The sequence below is a fragment of the Neopelma chrysocephalum genome, unplaced genomic scaffold, assembly GCF_003984885.1.
Source record: "Neopelma chrysocephalum unplaced genomic scaffold, ASM398488v2 Primary Assembly neopelma1_102, whole genome shotgun sequence".
Classification (NCBI taxonomy): domain Eukaryota; kingdom Metazoa; phylum Chordata; class Aves; order Passeriformes; family Pipridae; genus Neopelma; species Neopelma chrysocephalum.
This window is the reverse complement of record NW_020897765.1, coordinates 673748-696341: the sequence shown is the minus strand read 5'-3', so window position 1 is coordinate 696341 and position 22594 is coordinate 673748. Positions and strand designations below refer to the sequence as shown.

Sequence of the window (22594 nt, the reverse complement as noted above, 5' to 3'; positions counted from 1 at the left end):
TTTCATAACTGTGTAGCACTCCTAAACTTCTCATTTCTAAACTCTGGGATAAGAGATCAGTGGGATTTGAGTCAATGCTGTTGACCACTTATTTCCTGATGTAAATAAGAAATTAGCTGTTTACTTGTAGAAACTAGGAAAAGTAATATAAATACTTATGAGAGTGAAGACAAGTTTAAAATACAACATGAGTTGCGACATAAAATTATCAAAACACATGAACAAGTAGCAGTGTATGGGGTATTTTGTATTTCTTATATTATTGGTAATAGTAGAGTCATCTGACAGAAATGCTCAAAATTTTAGTTTGCCAGGGTTAAAAAAATGAAGTGGTAAGGGCCAGCAGGTAAAAAATTTGCTATGAAACTATCTAGATTCATTTCTGAAACTGAGACTTGAAAGATTAGTGCCTCGGTCTAAACATACATCACATCAAGTAGGCAGAGATGAGATTTCTGTTCTTAGAAGTAACAATAATACTGCGGATGCGACAGAAAATGTTCATTAGAGCAAGCAATTAGTCTTTATAAAAAGCAGTTTTTTCCTATGTGATATAAACCTTCTATTTCTTGGATATAACTGTGTATTAGGACCACATAAAAAAGCACTATTTTCAGCAGACAGTGTTTTATACAAATTTTGATTTCTAGATTCTATGGCTTTGTGGGACTAAGCACAGATCTGCAAATAGATGCAAGTTTTGAGGAAGCTATTAAGAAATATATTGTACTACGATATACAGTATTCATGTGCTGATCTCCCTTTGAAATCTGAATCCAAAGTAGATTTCTTGTAGTGGCATGATGCAGTTCAGTAAGTTCTGGATGTTCTTGGGGGAGAGAAAAAAAAAAGAAGCAAAGAGAAATATGCCAATTCAGTCAAAACTCTTATTGGACATGGATAGAAGGATTTCAGAGCTAAAAATAATTTAAAGCAATTCCCAGGTAATACATATGGACAAAAAACCATAGAAAATAAGAGGACGAAAAGAGACTTTTTTTCATCAAACAAAAAAATTGTAAGTGGATGAAAATAACATTTTATACAGTTCTCTTACAGTGTATAATTTATCAAACTTAAATTATTTAAATCATCTGCAATTTTCATTATTATTTGATGTTAATATTTTAAATAAGCTGGGGTGCTAAAGCCTTATTGCATATTGTTTAGTCAGTAAAAGCAATGTAAAGAGAAAAGGGAAAGGATGATAGTGAGAAAATTGAATAAAGAATTTGAGAGACCTCATTGAAACACAGCAAAAAGTCTAATGTAGCAACAGGAAAATTAATCTAAAATTGAGCAATCAAACAGTATAGAAATGAAAACAAGACACAAATGACATCTTGTACTTTGATATAGTCAGCACTCTTATTATCATGACTACATGTTATAGAAGATATCTGTAAAACCACAGATTGTACATTCAGTGCTTGTTCCTTGCTTGCATACGGTTATTTCTCACTACTCCTTGCAAGCTTTCTTCTCCTTTTCTAAAACACCACTTACATAGTTGTATAAGAAGTCTTTTATTCTTCCTCTGTATTGATGTGTGGTTTCTCATCTCATATTTAAATTATGAACTCTTTGGTACAGGGATGTTTGGCTTAGCTGTGCCGTGCACAGCGGGGTCATGATCAATGAGTAAGAATCACGTTACAAATGGCTGTTACTAATAATTACAATGAAAGTGTTTAAAAATATTTTATTAAAGGTGTGAGCAAGGACACATTTAATGGTGAATTTTTCATCTTCCAAAGGTCTGGTAGCAAGCAATTGTTTTTACAGTGCTAGAAATTATAGGTACTTTATGAGAATGATCTGAGAATATTTGATTTAGGCTTGAAAAGATTAAGGCATAGAAGTACAAGCAGGAAAAACCCTGATACTGGTCCCACGTGGACTGTATTTCAGAACTACTCTAATTTCTATGGAGATGCATCCAACTTGCATGAAAAGACATTAGATGATAAACAAAGCAGAAAGAAACTCTCACTAGAAAGCATTGATCTATAGGCTTTAAGATTATAGGGGGAACAGTGGGAAAGCTTGCATTGTCAAGGGACAAGAGCAGGAAGAGGTCCCAGTTTTATCAAATAAATAATCCAGTCTTCTTCTGAATAGTCACGGAATGATGAGTTTGTAACTCAGATTTGTTCATTTTTAGGGGACTGACCTGAGCTCATAAGGTACAGAGTGTCCTGGTGAATATGTTCAAGCATTCCATGTAAACTGGAGCAGCTCTGCTAGAGTGGGTTGGGAACAGGCCAGCTTCCGATGCCTGAGCTGCCTCACACTTGGCATGCCTTTACAGATAAGGGTCTTTGGACTCTCTCACACTAACCAGGGATTTAAAACTGCTTTTCCATGGCCTGAGTGAGGTTACTCAGTCCCTTGGTTTGGCCTTACCAGTAAGGCTGGATCCTACACACTAACAGCTGAAGAGGGCTCAGAAGGGAGTTAAATGTTCCATAGTTTGGCATCGGCATGAGTTGGGTGGGCTTGTTTGTGTGGAGAGGGGTTCGGATGTATGCTACATTAGACAAGGTTTTTGTGACTTACAGCAAGGAGTCGGTCTTGAAGCTAATCCTTTAGATGCCTTAGACCTCTTGGCAGGTAAGGATTACTGGTTTACATGTCTTGTTGTCTTCTCATATATTGCAGACAATAGAGGGTCCTTGCTTTGTATGTTGAGTGTGAGATTGACTCAAGGCTAGTGAGAAAGACAGTAAGCCAAAAAGCAGGCAAAAGTAAACCTAAGCAGATACTTGGAGTACCTGGAAACTTTGTCAGTGTCAGGGTCATTGGTTTTAAAAGTAATCTGAGGATCCAAATGCATTGGAAAATGCAAACAATATCCATAGCATACACAGACACAAATCCTTACATATTCCGAATATGTTCCACTGGTGCAACTTGTGGTGGGCAGATCCACCACAAAGGCAGAGTGTGTTCCTCGGGTGTGCTGCAGTCTCAGTGCTTTGTAATGGAGTCAAGTTGTGTTAAGAGTTTCTGATGGGAGAGCGTGCCCTGTGCTGCTCCCGTGGCCGACTGCCATCCCAGCAGCAGCGCGTCGGCTCTGTGGGCACTTGCTGACTGAGAGCATAGTACAAAGAGGTTTGGTTCTGCTTTGTGGTGTGTGTACAAAGTTTGGTGAGAAACTAATTTTTGATAAAGGGAAATCTTAATAGTTCTTCATTTAACTTTTTTTTCCTATTACATTTATGTCAATACTGTTTTTCCTGCATGACCAAAACTTTTTTTATCACTTTCACTGAAGGAAATGTTTAAACCTGTTACACGTATATCAAACCAGTATATTTTATATATCATATGCTGGCACTTATGCAGACTGTGATGATATTTAGGAAGAAAAGTAAAGGAAGTTTTGTTGGCATAAGGAAGTGCTTTCCAATTTTCCTCCAAGTATCGTATCTTTTTCAGACTTACATCTTTCTTTTAAATTTTGGAATTTTCTGCAGCAAATAGTTAAATAACCAATGTTTTTGAAACATGGAGCTGTGATTTAATCTTCAGATTAAAGTTGTCACATTAGTCAGAGTCCAATTGTATATATTCCACTAGTATGTTGTTAAATCTACTAATTTTGCTTAGTTTTTTAACTAGCCTAATCCTCTCAAATATAGCATGTACTGGGGTGCTGTATACAAGCATGTGTTCTCAGTGTTCAGCTCTGTCTCTTAAATTCCTAATCTGACAATACCAACATGCTGAATCCTTGAAATGTGGAGCTTTTTTATTTTAAATCTGGCAGAGCTTCCTGGCCCATAGAGTCAGCTCATCCTTTTTCTGTCTTTGTTGATGGCACTGCCTTGAAACCTGTAAAGAACTGATCTATAGAAGGCTGGGTTATTACTGGGTTATTTAGTCAGCTCTTCATATCCATATATAAATCTGTGTTTACTTTCCAAGCCTTAAGGCATATTTACATCTTTGAAATCATAATCCAAATAAGTTACTGCCATAGTAGCAGCCGCTCTCTGTTCAAGTAATCACCAATTGTTGCTACGAGAAGGCAAAATGCTGTCATAACAAGTATTTTAAAACCGTAAGGAACATGTATATTACCCATTAATTCAACATAGGGCTCTGTTGGAATATCATATGCTCAGGTCTTTAAAAAAGATCCAGGAATTTTGGAAAATAGCTGAATCAGAAACATACTCTAAATACCTACCATGTAAGTCTTACGTGAGATTAATAGATTTATTATTGACAACAATAAGGTATCTGTCAATTTCAGATGTCACCAAGAATACATTAAAAAAATCTAAATTTCACTTTTAGCTGCTCTTTATGTAACTTTTCTGGAACCAAAAACATTCTACATTGCTAGATTTACAGGAAAAGAAATTTGATATGTTGTGCTGTTGGTTGTAGGATTTGACAAGTAATAAGGAGCACTTTTTTCTCAGGCAGGTTAGCTTGTCTTTTTAGGATAAGTGACATCTGTACTTACTACATTTGGAAAGGAAACCTATGTCAGATTTTCCACGAGTGCCTATAAACTGGGCTAACCTGATAACATCAAAAGCCTTTCATATCAAATGATATAATTGTGAAAGGCACTAATTTCTGATTTGACTCTCCAGTGTTTATAGCAGACATCAGATGTGATCAAGAACTTGAAGATGTGAAATTGATAGATAATTTGTTTGTATTTGATGCCATAATTAGTAATGCTATTGTTAATAATAATAATAGAAGATCAGATTAAACAAGCAAGTTGACTGACAAGGAATTCTTGAGAAGACAGTAAAATTGAGAAAAATCATTCTCTGTTATTGTCACCAAATGAAAACAAAAAGTTTGGAACCTTGATCTAACTTCAAGTAGTGTTTAGTCTTAACTGATTAAGAAATAGGTTAAAGAACAGGAAAAAGTTGGACAAAAATTGAAACCAGAGTGAAAGAAAGAAAATTAAACAGAGGACAGAGAAGTTCCTGTCGCTAAACACTGAGTGCTCTGTTGGTCTGGAGAGCACAGCAGACATTCTTGAGATTTTGTAGTTACCTAAGCAAGTTCAAAGAAATGTTTGGTTTTTTTTTTACCCTCCATGCGTGTCTTTCATAAAGTAGATGAAATTTTGCAGCATGATACACTGAATCTGCTAGGTTCATTTCCTCAGACTGTTTAAAGGAATGCATTTTTCTCAGACATGTCACAATCAATCCTGTCAAAATCTACCAGAATGGATTTGTTTTAAATCATAAATAGTTGTTATATATATAGTAAGTGTTCAAGAACCTTGAAGAAAAAGAAGGTCATGGCCTTCTGAGTACTCACAGCTCCTCATCTAAATGTGAGTCTTGAAATGTTTGTTTTGGGCAGTCTCAGGTGTGGGGTCTCACCACTTAGTTGGTTTATCTCATTGCTATCTGTCTATCTTAGGAGTCTGACTTCTCTTTTAAAAAATTGCTGTGTTTCTCTTTGGCGTCCTGGAGTTCAGTTATTTTGGTTTCTGTTTACCATCTCATTCTTAGTTCTGGTGACAACTGTTAATTTTGCTCTTAAATATTTTGTCCTTCTGCTTTTATGGTTTTTTTATTGTACAGTTGTTTATCCAACACCACAAGCAGCTTGGTAGGGAGGAAGGAGAAGGAAGTTCATATAAATAAATAATTGCAGTTAAATGCAGAGGACTGCCTAGCAACAAAATGCAGTAGAATATGTCTCTCCTGATAGAGGGTGGGACTTTTGTTTGATAAATCAGTGAAATGTTTGGAGGACTCCCCCTGTGCTCAGGAAGGAGTGGAACATTTGAAGAAAGCCTCCTTCTGCTGTTTTGTTATCTGTTAATGAACGCATTTTGTGGACCATGCAAGTGAGATGTGCCAGGAATGCAAATGAGTGATCTTACTCTGAAAGACTGGTATTTCTAACGTTTTATTTTTGCAGCTGCCACAACAGGAGGGAACTAGCAGGTTCTGGTTATAGCTATTTTGGTCAGTGTCTCTGAAAAGAGGAGACCAAATATGGTTGAATAGTTAAGCCATTAGTAGGGAATGTGTTTCCTAATACAGCTTCAACTTTTATCATGGCAAGTCTTTTAAGGACTCAACTTCCCATTGGGGGAGCATTGCAACTCCATATTGCAGTGCTCAGTTTTGGTGCCTTGAGGTCAAGTGAGGTACTCTTGACATGAGAGGGCCATGTGCTCCCAGTCAGGGACTCTCAGCTAGCTTAGGGAGTTGGATGTGCTGAAGGGAGTGGAATTTGTGGTTTATGATCTGCCTAGTTTTTCTGCATGGGAACTTGCCTTCCTTCACATGGGCTGCAGACTGGAACCCTCTCTTCAGGTACACCATGCAATCCTCACTTTCTTACCAAGCATAGGTGGTAAAAAACGCAGCCTACAGACAGTGGTTTTTTTCAGTATTCCACTTGTTAATGTTTTTCTTCTGGATGTGGCACGTGGGTTCAGTTCCCCCTCTGGCTCAGAAGATACAAACTCATACCATCTTGAAGAAAGTTTTAATGCTTTGGCTCTAAGATACTCTAGTATGAGAAGTGTTCAGCCTCTTGTGCTGCTATTGTTCCATTTCACATGGCTTCATTAAGTGATAGTAAAGGGGTATAAGCACAAATATTAATCCAACTCCACAGAGCAGTAGGGAGAGTATTTTACCTATTGGTTAGATTACCTGTTGGTTAAAATGTGGAGATCTGGCTTCTAACTGAATGGTTAAGTTATTTTTAGGTATGAGCAGAAAGTAGCATATGGGCCTCAGCTGATGTCACTGTAAAAACATAGCTTGAATTTAGTTGGTTTCCAGGTTAAATCATTTACTGTCAAGAACTTTCCTCAGAAACTTGTTAATTGTTGCACTGCAGGCAGGGCACTGTTGTTTCATCTAATCCCACTTAATTTTCAAAATAATAAAAAATCAGCTCCTTGGAGTTTCTTTTCCTTATTCACAATTTATTTATCTACAGTTACTTTACATGTTCAAAGTAAATGGCAATTATATTCACATTAAACAAACCCTAAGTTACAGAAAAAGCATAATTCAGCAAAACAAATTGCAAGTCTTAATGCAGTTCTGAGTGTCTGAGTTCAAATCTTTATGACCTGAAAAGAGTTTATATCATGTGAGAAAGAGGACTGAAGTTTTAAATGATAACCAAAAAAGATGTTAAAGATCAAAGATATGCCTGTCTAATGCAACCTTATATCTCAAATATTTTTGTGGCTTCTCTGTTACTTTTTGAAAAATAAATTGCCCATGTCAAACAATTAAGAATTCATCAATATGTTTATTTGTGCATTTGGCAATGCCGTTTTATGGAAAACCTGAACGTATGCAAAGCTTAGAAAATGCAGTATTTGGAGGATGAGATTTGCCTGTTATCCCTTAGGGATTTTACTGTTGCTAATTGTTCAGGTGATGAGCAGCAATACAAATCATTGAGGTGTCATGAAACTTTGTTTTCCAGAGGAGGAGGATTTATTACCCTAGTTTCTCCCAGTCAGTGGTTTCACATTGTACAACACCTGGGTCACTTGACTCCTCTCTTTCCTGCACCATTGTACTTCAGAATTCTCACCCACTGCTCACTGACCTCCACAGACTTTTTTAAGTTTTTCAAGTCCATGCTCAATTTCCTGAAGATCTGCCCCAAGATCCAAGCCTCCTACTTTCCACTTCCATGCAGCATTTCCAAGGGGAGGTTTCTTTTCTGAGTTGTTCTCTTTAATTGGTTGCCACCTACACGTGTTGAAGCTTTTGAAAACTGCTCATTCAGAGTTGAGTAAGTTGTTCTTGAACTATTAAGGAAATATTCTTCCTGAGGTCTGTAAAGAAGAGACTCCTCTGAGTTCATCCAGCTGTCTTGCTGATACATTGCTCAAGATAGCTTCTCGGCATCTTGTGTCCAATATGCCTCCTTTGAGATCATTACCTCTTCACTTTTCTTCTGTAATTTAAATGACACCTGTCCATTCAGTACATAGTCCTCAACAAGCTACTGTCTCTGTTACTTTCTTTGGCATCTTATTTCTGTGTGTCTGCATCCCCCTTAAAATCCACGAAACATACCTTTTGTTCTAGGCTCATTTCTTTCCAAATCAGTTGAGTTTTTCTAAAGTTCTTTGCTTCCTTTGTGACACCTAGTTTAAAATAGTAATAAATATTAAATCAGGCTAAAGCCTTTTCCAGTTTGTTGTCCTCTGTAGTATTTCAGAGTTGAAGGATGGACTTTACATGATCTGACAGGAAAGAGTGCTGAGAACTTTGAGTAAAACTTTGGAGTGGCTATTTGCAGTGCAGGGTTGATTGGTTGGGGGTTTTTTGATTGCTTTTAACTCTGAACATCCCATTTTGCCCCAGGCTCCCTTTATAGCCCGTGGAGAAAAGTAGGCACCTCTGGAGGACAGCACTCGTAACCTGCCTTAGGTGCCTGTAGAAGAACGATGTGGTTTGGCCTCTGCATACAGTGCTCCCCATTGAATAGAGAGGGATTTTAGCCTGGCTGTCTTGGACTTCAACAATTCACTTGTCTTCCCGAGCTCAGGTGTGTAGAACCTCTACACCAGATTTATCGTCCCTGTGGAAATAGATGGATTATAGCATCAAATCACCTTAGGTGAATGTGGTGGAGGAGAGTGAATGTAGAAAATATGACTTCCACACATACTGTGTGAGGGAGTGTTTTATGGCTCATGGAGATGCCCTGTGAACCCTTCTGCAATAAAGTGTATTTCAGAGTTGCTTAGGATTGCAGAAGACTGATACTGATCAAGTTCTGTGTTGCTTTTCATCAAGAAGAAAACATTGGCACAGATATACTTGAATTATGCTGCTATTTTGAAATCAGTGTGCTTTGGAATCTGCATGAAAAGTAGGTAACTTTTGAAAGAGAACAACAAATGCATCAAATCTATTTTTGTCTTTAAATGTATAGATGCATAAATATTTATACAAATGTGTGATTAATTATATGCTGTTCTTAAAAATCACCTAGATATCATATGTGACAGAGAAAATCTCTGAAGAGCTTGATCACCATGAATATAGGAATTTATTTTGCTAAATTTGCTTTAGTTTCTCGGTCATAATAATTTTACAATATCTACTCGATACTGCATAAATATTTTTATTATTTTTATTGCATGGATTTATCTTAAACAATTTTTTTTTACTTTTGGCTAATGAGCACTCTGGCCTTCTTAGCCAAGCATACTGTCCAGACAATTTTTTTTGAAGATAACAATGTTCATATCCTTGTGATGTAAGAACTATAAGAATGTCTTTCTACTAGGAAGACAAAAAGTGTTTCATTCCTATTTCCATAGCTTCTACTGCGGAGTGAATTTTGAGTTTGCAGCTGTGGCTGGTTTCTTCTGGACTTTGTTAATTACTCATAATTAATTAATCATGATAGTGACATAATTTGCTTGAAATGGTTAATGTAGATTTAAGATTAACGTAGATCATGCCAGCAGAGTATGTCACTCATTTTCACTATTCATCCAATTACCTCTCTGCTGAAGCTGATGGCTTCAGTTTGCCTATAGCAGATTTCTCAGAAAGGCATCCGTTCTTCATTAGGGAACATTAGGAGATGGAATGTTCCCAGCACTTTCTCTGGAGGTTTGTCACACTGTGGCCTCTGGCTTATCCCCACTGCTGTTGTTGCTACAGGTACATAAGCTGAAAATTAAAAGTCGATAGTTCCAGCAGTGATGTCTGCAGTAAACTAATCAGCACTGGCTGGATTGAGGTGACCAGCTGGTATTTTGTGGAGAGAGTTTTTCTAAATTGCTGGTTGTCAAAATAAATACTGACAAAAACTTTCCTGAGCAGGGTTGCAGCTGGTTCTGTCCTGCTTTTTGCTGTGGTTTAACAGTGTATTTCAAAGTCCTGATCTGTCCCCATTATCTCTTCCCAATAACAGTCTTAAAAGCTGATGTCAATAGAATTCTTACCTTGACGCATGAACCTGCCAATACGTAGTTCAGAGAGAGCATGCAGCCAGGAAGGAGGTATTCCAGAAGAACCTAAACCATCAGGTAGTTTTTTTTCTCACAAACTCGGTGTTAAATACCTCACTGGCTTTTTTAGCTTAAGACCAGGGGATAAGGTAGTTTTGGAACTCTAAATACTGCATGTTTTCTTTTCCCCAGGTATAAGTCAGTATTTTGAAATACTCACATAAAACCCCTTGTCTGCACTGTATATTTCTAAGGATTTCAGCCATACTGTATTGAGATATAAAAGTCTGTGTGACTTTTATGAAAGTCTTGTATGACCTGTGTCTTGCATTAAGTATACTTGACAAATTGCTCTGAATAATTTAGTCTATTATGTCTTGATTTAGCTGCAGCTTTTGCAAGATTTATTTTAATATAAATTCCTTTACCATTATGTTTCTAAAAGATTCCTTTTTCCTAAAATCAGATGTGGTCTTAAAATTAATTGTTAGATTTTCCTTGTTTTTAATAAAATAATGAAACTAGCATATCCTTAACCCTGTTGTTAAAATGTGTCAATGATTTGGCAAATGGCTGGGCTGAATAGATGTCAATCTTTTTCATTAGAGATGTTTCAGCTCCTTAAAATATTTCTCTTTCTGCTTCTTTGATGACCATATCTTTGTTAAGAAAAGGTAATAGTAATGCATCCAATAAAAGTTTGGGGTTTTGTTTTCACATATGAAGTAGGTAAACTAGAATATTCAGTTGACTGTTGTCATTTACCCAAGTGGTATGTTACATGGAAAAAAATGTATCTGAACAAAACACAGAAATAGTTGCATTATAAAAGTTAACTGGTGGAAAAAGCAAATATTTTAGAAGATGTTTTGACTTTGCAGCTTCCTTTGATTTTCCACTTTTATAATTTTGCATCAGTGAGAACAATTTTTGGTGTGCCCATACATCGTACCTGTTGTCTAGATAAAATGTTCTGATGAAATTATTTCCATTAATTTTGAGTTATGTTTTTTGAATGTAATGCACACTATGAAAACAGAAGCACTGAATGGTTAAGGAGCTCAGCTGCTCTGTATTTCACTTGTGCTTCTCTTCTCATCCATAGGGTGCATGTGGCTGAAGCCCTGAATGTCACATCTGCTCATATTTGCTTTTAGTGTTTCTCCTGGCAGATCAAGTCTAATAAGCTTCGCTCAAAACCTGACCATGTGCTTGATCAGGAAACCCACATTTCATTTCTCTTTCAATATTTAACTGGAAAGTAATCCAAGGCCTTTTTGTATAATTTTGGGAAGAAGAACATCAAATGAAAGAGTGCAGTGTCAGTGTTAACTACACTGCTCTTAATGCTTGAAGCTCTGTTTGAAGACAAGAAGCCAGATATTTTTTAAATATTTGAGTAGTTGCCTTTCAGTGAAGTCAAAGGCTCCTACTCCCTGGCTAGCTCTTAAGTATCTTTAAAATCAGATAAATTATTATTTTGTGCTTCAAAGCTGTGGCTGATGACCTGCACAAGTCAGGAAAAGCTCCTGTGCACAGTTAGCGACATGGATTCTGATCGGCTTTAAATTTTGAAGCACAACAGTTATTACTGTTTTTAAAAATCTTGTTTGAATAGATTTTAAACTTTGTGAGGCAATGTCTTGATTTAAGTGGATGTCCAACCAAGTCCACATCTCACCAGCTTGAAGCCTCTGAACTACTGAGATGAGCCAGCTCTCAAGTCCTCAAGGACTGACTTCTGAGGCTCTTCAGGCGACTTTTAGGGTAACTGTATTAAAGACTGTGAGGCTGTCAGGAGAGAACCAACATATGTATGAGGGGTAGACATGTACCAAAGACAGACAAATAACTGGCACATCAAAGCAGATGGATAAGAAGATCTTTTGGGCCAGCCAAGCCCATTCCTGATTGGACTGCCTGAAGAATATTCATTTACTTCTTTTGCTTTCTGGTAGTGGCGAAGCAGAAGTACATTTGAATGAGAACAAGGAAAACCTAGTATGTAATTCAGACTTTATTTTCTCTTCTGTCTTAAGATGGGACATTATTAGAGCTATCATATATATTTTTTTTCAGACTTGAATTTTTCAGTGTTAGGTAATTTGTTCATTACAGTACACCTTGTCATGGTCTCAGTGGAACTTCTGAGCTTCAGACCTTCTCCCTGTCTTGTACTCTATGCTGCAGAAGCATGCAATAAGTCACAGTGGTCAGGAAGATGCCTCTCTTGGACAAACATATGCCCGCAAGAAATGGGATTTGCCACCTCCAACAGCTCAGTGCCTATAGCCCCTTAGACTGGGAGACTTCCTGAATGACCTGCTTAAGATCATCATTCCCTGAGCCAGTGCCATTGAAATCTCTCCTTGTATTTGAGAAGTTTATGGTTAAAGATAAATAGTTTATTCTATTACAGTGAAAAGCTAAGCATAATCTCTGTTTGGAAATAGATGCAGAGAACACATGATAACTCAGTGATTCGAGATAATTTCTGTGTCTCCTCAGTTCCCCTGATGGTTCCCACAGCAGCTTGGTGCAGGGGTCTAGTCTTTTTGTTAATACTAGTTCTTAGCTTTTTTCCCATAAGAGGGTTCAGACCTGGTGTGCTGTCTTGTTTTGTATCTCCTTTCTCTTGTTGATTGTGAATTGACCATTGGGGTACCCTTCAACCCTTAGCATTTATACCTGATTCAGCCAGGGCATCAGTTGATGTCTCTCACAAGCTAAGGAATTGTTTTGTGACAAAGTTTTAGCCATTATTAGGAAAAAGTCCCAGAATGCCCTTCTCCACTGCGTGGGCCTTGTTGGGCATAAAACATTTGTTGAGGATCAAATCTGTTTACAGAGTGCAAACATGTCTCTTTTTTAATCCATCATGGATTATATATTGATTTTTTATTACTTGACTTTAGAATACTATTCATTAGGCCAACATCAATAGGAACAGTGAAGCTGGATCATTAGTAAGTCTAAGCAGGGACTAGAATTTGTGGCAGATAAATGCATTTTCAGGCCGTATGTTCAGATCACTTATAAATAAATATTCCCAGAGCTGGCAGGATCTGTGACATATCACTTTTTCTCTTCAAATTGGAGGAAAGACTTGACAGCATCTTGGAAGTCACATGGACATTTATGTTCCTCAGAATAACATATTCAGGGGTGTCTTGTCAAGCATTAGCTGAAATCTGGCTTATGAACAGAGAAAAAAAAAAGAGGGAAAATAATTGAAGATATGTCAGTAAAAAGGCATTCTAAGTATGCAGTCTTGTGTCAAACCAGAATGATCTTGAAGGTTCTGTTTGCTTAATCACCAGTAATATCTCTCAGGATGCTAAATGAGCTCCGCTGTAAAATATTTGTTCCATAAAGAGCTTTAGAGATCTGTTGTTACTGCCTGATGGAGATGAATCCAAAGTGTAATAAAACCTAGTGATAGCAAAGGGTTCTGATGAATCAAGTTCTAGAAGTCTGCCCTTGTATTTTACACTGATGCTGGTGGTTAGGAGCTTATACTGGGTCGTGGTCTTTCAAAAGACTTTATAGGCAAGACATGTCTTTGCTGAAACACAGACACAGACAGAGATTTAATATATATTAATATATATATTAAGACAGGCACTGAATATCTACAGTTGAAAGTATAGTGGGAAGGAAAAGAGAATTTCAGTAGGCAGAATTTCAAGCTGGACTTTGTGTGGGTGACTAGGAAAAACTTGTCTTCTTTTATGAAGAAACCCAAAAGATCTTAAGTGGCTCTAAGTATTTTGACTTTGACATACATCTTATCTGAAATGCATTGCCCCCAGCAGCATAGTGCCTCCAGTGCTGTGTACTGGGAATTTGATTCAGTTCCAATTCAGAGGCAAGAATAAAACTTACTGAGTAGTTACTGTGGTTTCCTGCAGCAAAATGCTTTATAGAGGCAGTGAGCTGATGATCTGGCACAGCTTTGCTTTAAAATGGTGAGATTTGCAAAGATAGAGGGGTTTGATGGTACTGTTATTCACAGGTGTATTAGAATAAAATGTCATGTCTTAAAAAGCATGTATAGTTTAAAAAAATGGGATGGAAATGGAAGGAAGTGTTCTTATGTAATTAGCCTAAGTATATATTCAGCTGCTATCATACCTCTAAAGTGTTTTGTGTAGTTACACCGGAAATATTTGTTGGTAGTACAGGATTGGATAAGGAGTTGTGCACTCGCTAATACTTAAGCAGATGATCTGAGCTGTGACTCATGTTTTGAACAGTGGTATGTGGTGCCCGTAGTGTACACAGGCTCATGAATGCCTCCATTCATGCCCATCTGTTAGGATGGCATTGTGCCCACATAGAAGTGGATTGATTGGTCCCTTTTCTAGGAAGTGTACTGCCAGATTGTTATGAGTTTGGATGGCAAGCTTATCTAACATTGCAAACAGCATCTCCGTTGCAGGAAATCCCTTCTCAGTATTAGGACTGAAACGTTAATAGGTGACTTGATGTACCCTGGAGAGTATTTTATGTGTTGAGAGAAACTACTGAAACATGGCAGAAGAAGGAAGACTGCCCATCTCACAGCACAGCAGGATACTGAGAGGAAGTATCTGATGGCTTGTTCTGTAGCAGAATTGCCTAGAGACAGCCCCAGACAGCTGTTGCAGTCAGGCAAGGGCAGATGGTATTGGGCAGTGGAACAGATCGGATGGATCTCTTCACAGTATCTCCTAGCTGCTTGTTAATGGAATTAGCCCAAAAGGCATTATGTTAAATGGCTGTGTCATGTCCTGCATTGAACTGTGCAGAGTACTTGCAGAAAATTCCGAAGTTCAGTATAAAAAATAGATAGTTTTCCTGAAATGCTCTCTGAGTTTAGTTCACACAATTTTAAGAAAAATATGGTTATTTGCAAATGAGAAAATAACTATTACTCTTGCATCACTTTTGTCTAAAGTAGGTGACTTTCACATCCATAACCAGATGATGCTGATGCTCAAATTCTAAACTCTGAATTTCATTTCCATGTATCTGACATGGATAACATCCCTGCTCACAGTATTAGGAACTAGATGATCTTTAAAGGTCCCTTTTAACCCAAACCTTACCACGATTCTACAACCGAGGGAAAAAATAAGAAGGGTTCAAAAATGAACACTTTGAGGCTTTTTGAGTTAAGGTCCTGCTCAAAATTTTTAATGTTTAGCTTTAGGATTTATAGCACTGACAACCACATGTATTTTTTAAAGTTCTTCGACTTCTGATCTTTTGAGACATTATAGTGTTGCCCATTCCCTCTCAATATGGAGTATAGCAGTTTGATGATTGAAGAGGAAAATGAGTTTTTGATCTATTCATGTGACTTCTCTGGCTTAAAAATCAAGGTGACAAGCAAATTGTCTTCAATACGTTACAAAATAGTTACAGCTGGCTATAGAATGCTTGGTTTAGTCCTCCTAATGCAGATTATTAATTGACATGTAGTAAAGCAAATTCCCTAAAATAAATGCTGAAGTACCTTTCTAGCCAATGGAGATGTGTATTTGAAGCCTGTAGGCCAAGATTCTGTTCGAGTAGCTGAAGCTGAACTTCTTCAAGGTACCTGCCTTTATCCCTGGGTTATCTACGGAACTTGCACTAGTAGGGCTGATTTACTAGACCCCCTACAAGGTAGGTAGAAATTATATGCCTGATTTAGGCAGACTGAATCCCAGTTAGTGCACCTTGGGGAAGTGCACAGTATTAAAATATTTTTGCCTGTATCTGGTGCCCAAGGTGAAGTGCAGAATCAACAATCTTTTAATGTGCACAATAAAGTTGATCTGAAAAATAAAAGAATTTTGTGATGCACAGAAGTATTGCTTACTATTAACATTATAGAGCTGTGATAAGGTGGATTTTTTTTTAAATAATCTTTCTAAATGCTGTTTATCTTTTAAGAAGCAATGGCACTGATCCTCTAAAAGTCCCTAATTACTAATTTTTTGTGACAACAAACTCTATTATGATATTCAACCTTCAGTTGTTCAGTGTTAGTTCTCTTTGCACTTTTACTGCCCTACATGTCCTGATAACGAACATTTGCTGTATTGTGCGAGGTGCCTGTATTGACTTTAGCCATTGTCTTTAGAGAGTGTGTGTGTCTGTTCATCACGTGAGATGAATAGCGGAGCTGGCTGATCGCTGTGTCAGCAAGCTAAGTCCCTCTTCCATGACTGTAATTCTCCAGCTCTAAACACACTTGACAGTTAGCTGGTGACCTTAGAAAGTCTTTTCATCTCTGACTCCACAAGTGGTAGCGTGACTGCTGGGACGGTGTTTTGGCAAGGATAATAATAGCTTTAAACACATTGAGTTTAAAAGCAGACATCTAAATGCATTTGTCCAAATGACAAAGATGAGATAGTTCATGAAATCTCACGCACAGCTGCAGTAACTGGTACATGAATAGTCACTGTTTGGCTTCTCTTCTTCTGGTTTCCAAATATTTTTTTCCCTGATCTTTGCTATTTAAGTAACAGAAACTGATGTCTGGTATTTAAGTGAATTCCAGGAGCTGGCAAAACAGCTAACACATTTCTTTATGTACAGTAAAGGGATTTTATTACATCCATCAGCAAAACCTCTAAGCATTTTTAATGGGATCTATGCTGCTGTCATGGTCTAATGCATTATAAAAGCAAAAAGGGCAAATGAATTATTGTCAGATTTTTGGTGGGCAGGGCAGTCTTTTAGAACTGCAGAGGGATTCCCTTGTTCTGCTGAGAGCAGCCTGGATATGTGGGTGAATCCTGGTTTCATCCTACGTTCCTCACTTGGAGCTCAGCAACCTTTTGCTGCATGTTGTTTGTCACTTGAAGAAAGCTTAGATCCGGGAATAACAGTAGTGAATGGGGGTTTTGGTAGGGTAGAAGAAGCTGATATGAAACTAAACCAAGATTTCTATCTTATGTTTCTTTTTTTTTTTTTTTTAACCTAGGGAGAGTGAGGGATGGAGTGCAGCAGCCATACTTTGGACCAGATTCTTTACAAGAATTGTATTCCACTTAGATTAAAAAATAGAGCATGGATTTCAGGGCAGTGTTTCTATAGCCCCTTGGCTCCAATTCATTAAAGATTATTCAATTTAAAAATTGTGCCTCTGAAATTCATGGTGATTATAAGAGACTTAATGCTGACAAGAGCTTAGAGAGGGCGGTCATCTGAACATCCTGATGAGCCCTGATGGGAATGACATATTCTCAGAATAGCTTTCTGGAAAGCCTAGGAAGCAAGTGAAGTATACATATATCAATTCTTGCTCTTCAAACCCTAGTTCCATGACTGACCACATGCAAAAATAGGTAGAAATGGATGTTGACCCTTGCGAGAGCATTGTAACTATTCTCCATCATATAAACACAGGAAGATCCAAAAGGGATTCAAACTTGGATCAAGTCGTACTTCTGCAATGTCCTAGACCACTGGGCGAAGGAGCAGGTAAAATGTGTCAATATTCAAAAGGAAAAAGGAGACCAGTTTTCTGCAACAGAGCCTTGCCCCTGCAGCCTTCATGGTGAGGTGCCACATACCAGCTCACACTATGCTGCATTTGAAGTGGTGGTTTCTTGGTTGATATCTAGCCAAATGCCTCAGCTGCTCATACAAATGATTCAGTGCAAATCAATGAGATTTTCTAGACACAAGCACTTAATATTTCAACAAGCTACTGCAGATGAAATTGCTGTGTCAGATTGCACAGCAAAGAGAGCAGTTGCCCTTGTTCAGAAAATTCTATGCCTGGAGAGTTTTCAGACCTTCCCATTTCAATTATCTGAAAAATTCTGCTTTCAGATCAACTTTGAAATGTTCAGGATTTCTGTACATCAGTCTTTTTTTGACATTGTTTTTCTAGTTTGGAAGAATCAAAGATGAAACGTGGTGTTTCTGGCAAACCTCTGCTACAGACTCTGCTCTGGTTCTGCAACTGTCCTAATGTATGTAACTGTATATTAGGATAAGAGGTCATTGCTATCATTCAGATCTTTCTGAGAAACTTTTTGCTGGATGTGCTGTTTGCCCAAGCATGGTCATGCGTGTGTGGATGCATTTTGGTTTTCCAGCTGATTTTTCAAGGAGAAGAACTGCACACTGTTCCCTTCCTTCCCTACATGGAGAAGTTGTCACATGCCCAGAAAATGTCTACCTTGAAACATGTCAGTCCAATAACAGTGAAAAAAAGCAGATTGAGTTTTGCACCACAGTTTAATTCAACAAACCATATTTTTAAAAGAAATAGTTTGATTCTGTAAAAAAAAAGCATACCAGCAAAACGCAAAAGCTTCTCAGCCCATGTCTGCCACTTTTGTCCCCACCCTTCTAAAAGAAGTCTGTGTCACCCAAAGGACACAGTCCTGGGCTTTTGGCCATATCCTGGACTTGAATTCCCACATAGAAGAGCATTTACTTAGGAAAATAATACCATGTGGCAGCCAGTAGGCATAATACTACCTCTGCTGCCAGAATGTACTGACTGTAAATGAAACTGTGGCAGATGGCCTGAAATGTTTCAGTGCTTTCTTTTGTAGACCAGGATTACCCAATTAATTTATACTGTGATGCACTGGGTCGTTTTATCAGGTTTAGTCAGACATGTGGGATGCACTGGGTCTAACTGCTGATCAAGCAGGGTCTGCAGATGGGGTAGGGGCAGCTTACAGTCAAATCCCTGAGACATCAGGCTCCTGGTGGGGCAAGATGAAAGAAGGAAGGGGCCAGTGGTGCGAAGGAATATGGGATCATGCCTCAGGACACCAGGGACAAAGCCTGTTGGAATGAGAAGAAATGGATTCTTGGTTCAAATTGTGACCGAGTCCACCAAGCAGTCCTGTTTTAGAGAAGGGTGTTATTTTACTTGGTAATGAAGCTTCTATATGCACTGTACCTGCAGAAGTAGCTTTATGTTACTGCTTATGGAATGTTGTTGTCATGCATGGTACTCGGTAGACAGTGCAAAAGGCTGGTAGGACCTTTTTGTTGTGATTAGAGAAATATGTAGGTGAACAAAAAGATTATTTTCATTAAGAATGTGGTGATGCATAGGGAGATTTGGTATAGCTTAGGCAAAATGTATGGGGAAGGAAACAGTCAAATATGTCATCAATATTTTGTCATTTTGGATAGAGAGAGGGTAGTGCAGTCACTTTAGTTTTGCAGAAAAAAATGAGCAGCTATAATTTTGATAGGTTTATTAGGAGTGACTTTGAAGTGTAACCTAGTAAATACAGCCCATCAAACCAGAATTAGGCCAACTGCATATTACTTGAATAGCTCAAGGAAAATGTCCTTGTCTGTTCTATCCTCTTCTCTGGGTACATGTTTTCACTCAGTTAAGAAAAGTCAGTGGAATTGCATTTAAAAGTGTTGTCACTTCACAGTCTGTCACAGGGCTTTTGCCAGCTCCCTTCAAAAGAAGTTGGTGCCTATAACTGTGCCAGCTGGTTGATCAGATCATCCCGCTGCTTTACTAGAGAATCTAAATATACAGCAGTACGAGCTGAAATGTGTCTGCTGTCCTGTTTTGCAGCTATTCTGCATTTGAATGAAGAACTACTTTCGCATGAAAGCAGTACTGAAGCTCTCTCTATCTTTCTGTTCTATAGGTTGTCATTTTGTATTTTGAGCCAAGTGTATTTCGCTGTGTTCTCCTAAGATGGGTTCGTCTTCTGGGCTTTGCTACTGTTTATGGAACTGTGACGCTCAAGCTGCACAGGTATTTCACGTATTAATTTCCATCTCTGTGGGAGTATGTGGAATCTGTGTGGGTACTTAGATGGAAGAGCTGCAGATATTATCATAAACAAGTGCCGTTTCTGATTTTAAAACCACTGTGTATTTCTCCTCAATTTTCCTGTTCAAATTATATGCTACTAATTGCCAGTCGAGAGCTAGGAGTGCAGACAGGATTTGATGAAAATATGTACATCAACTGTAAAATTGTGCAAGAACCCCTTTTCACAGAAGGTGAATGTGTTTTCCTTGAATATAGAAAATACAGACGTGTTCACAGAGTGATCAAAAGTTTCCCTGTGAAGTGTTCATAGAGGGATGCTTTTGAAGTGTTTAGGTACAGCAATGGTGGCTAAAATAATAGGCTATGGTATATGTACTTACTGTGTTTTCTTATGTCTCTTAAGTCAAGGCTGCTTTCTTCAGGCAATCACAGCAGACAGGCTACACACTCACAAGCATCAGTACATGCCAGCAAAAATGTGTGGGAAATTCTGTATTCCACAGGGTTGGCAGTGCATTCACATTTGATTCAGAGATTTAAGGTCGAGAGGCCCAACTTCAATTCTCACTTCTACAGTCCCTTTAAAAATTTAAGCCTTTTTTGTATATGCTGTATAAAATCTTAATGCTTTTTCCTCTTGAAACTTTAATGAAAAAAATTACTGATACATTCTGCAAGTATTTTTATTCAAGCAAAGAGATAAGCAGTATATTGATACTTGGACATATTGGATGAAGTATGCTTGCTCATCTTTTTATCTTAGTTTCATTACTGTGCTGGCATGTTATATAGAGGAGGTTTGATATTATGCTCATAAACTGAATAAAAACTAAAAATATCTTGTGTTTCATGATGTATATTGACTTGTCACATTTTAGGTGGAAAACCCTGCTTTCCCATTGAAATAGAGTCTCTTCTTGCAGCTCCCTTTTATTTGTGTCCCTGAGTACAAGTATATACTTTGGCTACTAAACTCTGATTGTAAAGTGCTATGTCTGGCCACATCTTTGCATTGAAATTGATCAAGAAAATCCCACACCCTCATGGTATTTTCTGGGATGAACAATTTCTGATGCAAAAAGTAAAACAACTAGAGCACTACAGACAAGAGAGAACCGGTGACTTTGCTTGGATCTTTGTTATCTGTAACTCAAATATAGAGAAACAGCCTAAGACTGTGGGCAGTTCATGTTGTCATTGCAGTTCTGCTATCCTACAAGGTTGTTTATATGATTTTGCATGATGTGAGGAAGCAGTTGATCTTCCATTCATATGAAGTGAGGGCAGGCTGCAAAATTGGGCAGTAAGTCTTGCACTTCTGCTTTGCTCGTTCAGCTGTTCGGTGTTATCGGCACCTGTGCTGACAGGGTCATCAAATAGGACAAAGATTGAATAAGAAACCCAGAATGAACTACATCCTTGTTCTTGATCAGCACAAAGCCATGAAGGCTAGCAGCAGAATGGTGTGTATGAACAGGACAGTAGCCAGAAGGCTGAGGGAAGTGATTATTCTCCTTTACTCAGCACGCCTTAGACCATATCTGCAATGATGTGTCCAGACATCAGTGAACTTGGGTGAGTTCAGTGAAAGGCCATCGAAATGGTCAGGGCTTGAAGCACTTGTTCTGCAAGGAGAGGTTGAGGTTTGTTCAGCCTGGAGAAGAAATGGCATCGGAGGGACCTAACAGCAGCTATCCAACAGCTACAAGGAGGTGGAGCCATGTTCTCTGCAACGATGTATATTGGGAGAACAAAAGATAATGACAAATTGAAATAGGAGATTTCAATTTTATACAATATAAATTAATATTAGGGTCAGCATTATACAAGGAAAGCATTTTCAGTATCAGGGTGCTTAAGCCATGGGGCTGGTTGCTCATGAGGTTATGAATTTCCATACTTGGAGGTTTTCAAGACCCAACTGGATAAAGCTCTGAGCAACCTGGTATGGATTCACTGTTAAGCCTGCTGTGAGCATTGGATGGCCACCTGAGGTAATTCCAACTTGAAAAATTCTGTGTTTCTTTGTGAAATGTGGTGAGGGAAAAAACCTGTTTAATATGTCATTCTAGAATTACTTTCTCTAGGAATCTGTCTTTTGTTTTCCACACAGGTAACCTGACTATACATTTCCTACATTCATGATATTGTGGGGATTTTTGGTACAGAATATTTCAGTCACAGAGTGTGTCTTGCAAAAGACTGAGTCAAGTTAGATGTATGTTTTATTGTATACATTCACAGCAGTTATGCTGATTAGGAAAAATGTGGTGCTAATAGAAATTTGGTAGAAAATTTTGCAGATATAATTCAACCCACAGGCCTTACAGGGTTGAGAAATGGGTTACTGCAGACACCACAAATATTCACGGCAAGACTGGTTCCCTCCTGCAGCTCGCCTGTGTCTTGCCTGGGGGAAGAACCAATTGCTAGCAAGGAACTTGCGATTTTTCTATGTTTAATGGGAGAACCAATATTGTGTAATGGCAGCTATTAATGATAACAAGAAAGTCTAAAGCTGTAGTTCTCAACAAATGAGGTGCTTTGAGTAGCATTGGAGCATGAAGATTAACCACAGCCAGGTAGGAGTCACTGGAAACGCTTGTTTTCTTTGTAGCTTTTTTTTTTTTGTCCTGTAGCTCCTCACTTCCTAAGGAGGTCTCAGAGGTTTTGTTAGGGTCAAGCATCAAGGAGAAATTGGAAAAGTAGTCAAAAGCAGATGCTTAAGGAAGAGTAAAAGAGCTGGGAAATCATGTACTGATTCATTCTTTGAACACCTGTCACAGTCAGTTTCTACAGTGCCTCATCTTAAATTGCCTCTTTCTTATTCATTGTGCATTTTTAAAATAACGAGCTGATGTTTGTGGGGGTGGAAGGATGAGGGGTAA

The 22594-nt window shown here is 38.1% G+C and overlaps 1 protein-coding gene across 1 annotated transcript in view; it reads left to right on the top strand.

Moving 5' to 3' along the window:
* The window catches only part of GPR158 (G protein-coupled receptor 158), a 193621-nt gene that overhangs the window by 120716 nt on the left and 50311 nt on the right, over positions 1 to 22594 (top strand). Inside the window, exon 6 of the mRNA XM_027695650.1 lies at positions 19576 to 19685. Within this exon, the coding sequence (XP_027551451.1) occupies positions 19576 to 19685 (110 nt within the window). The remainder of the gene's footprint in view (positions 1 to 19575; positions 19686 to 22594) is intronic.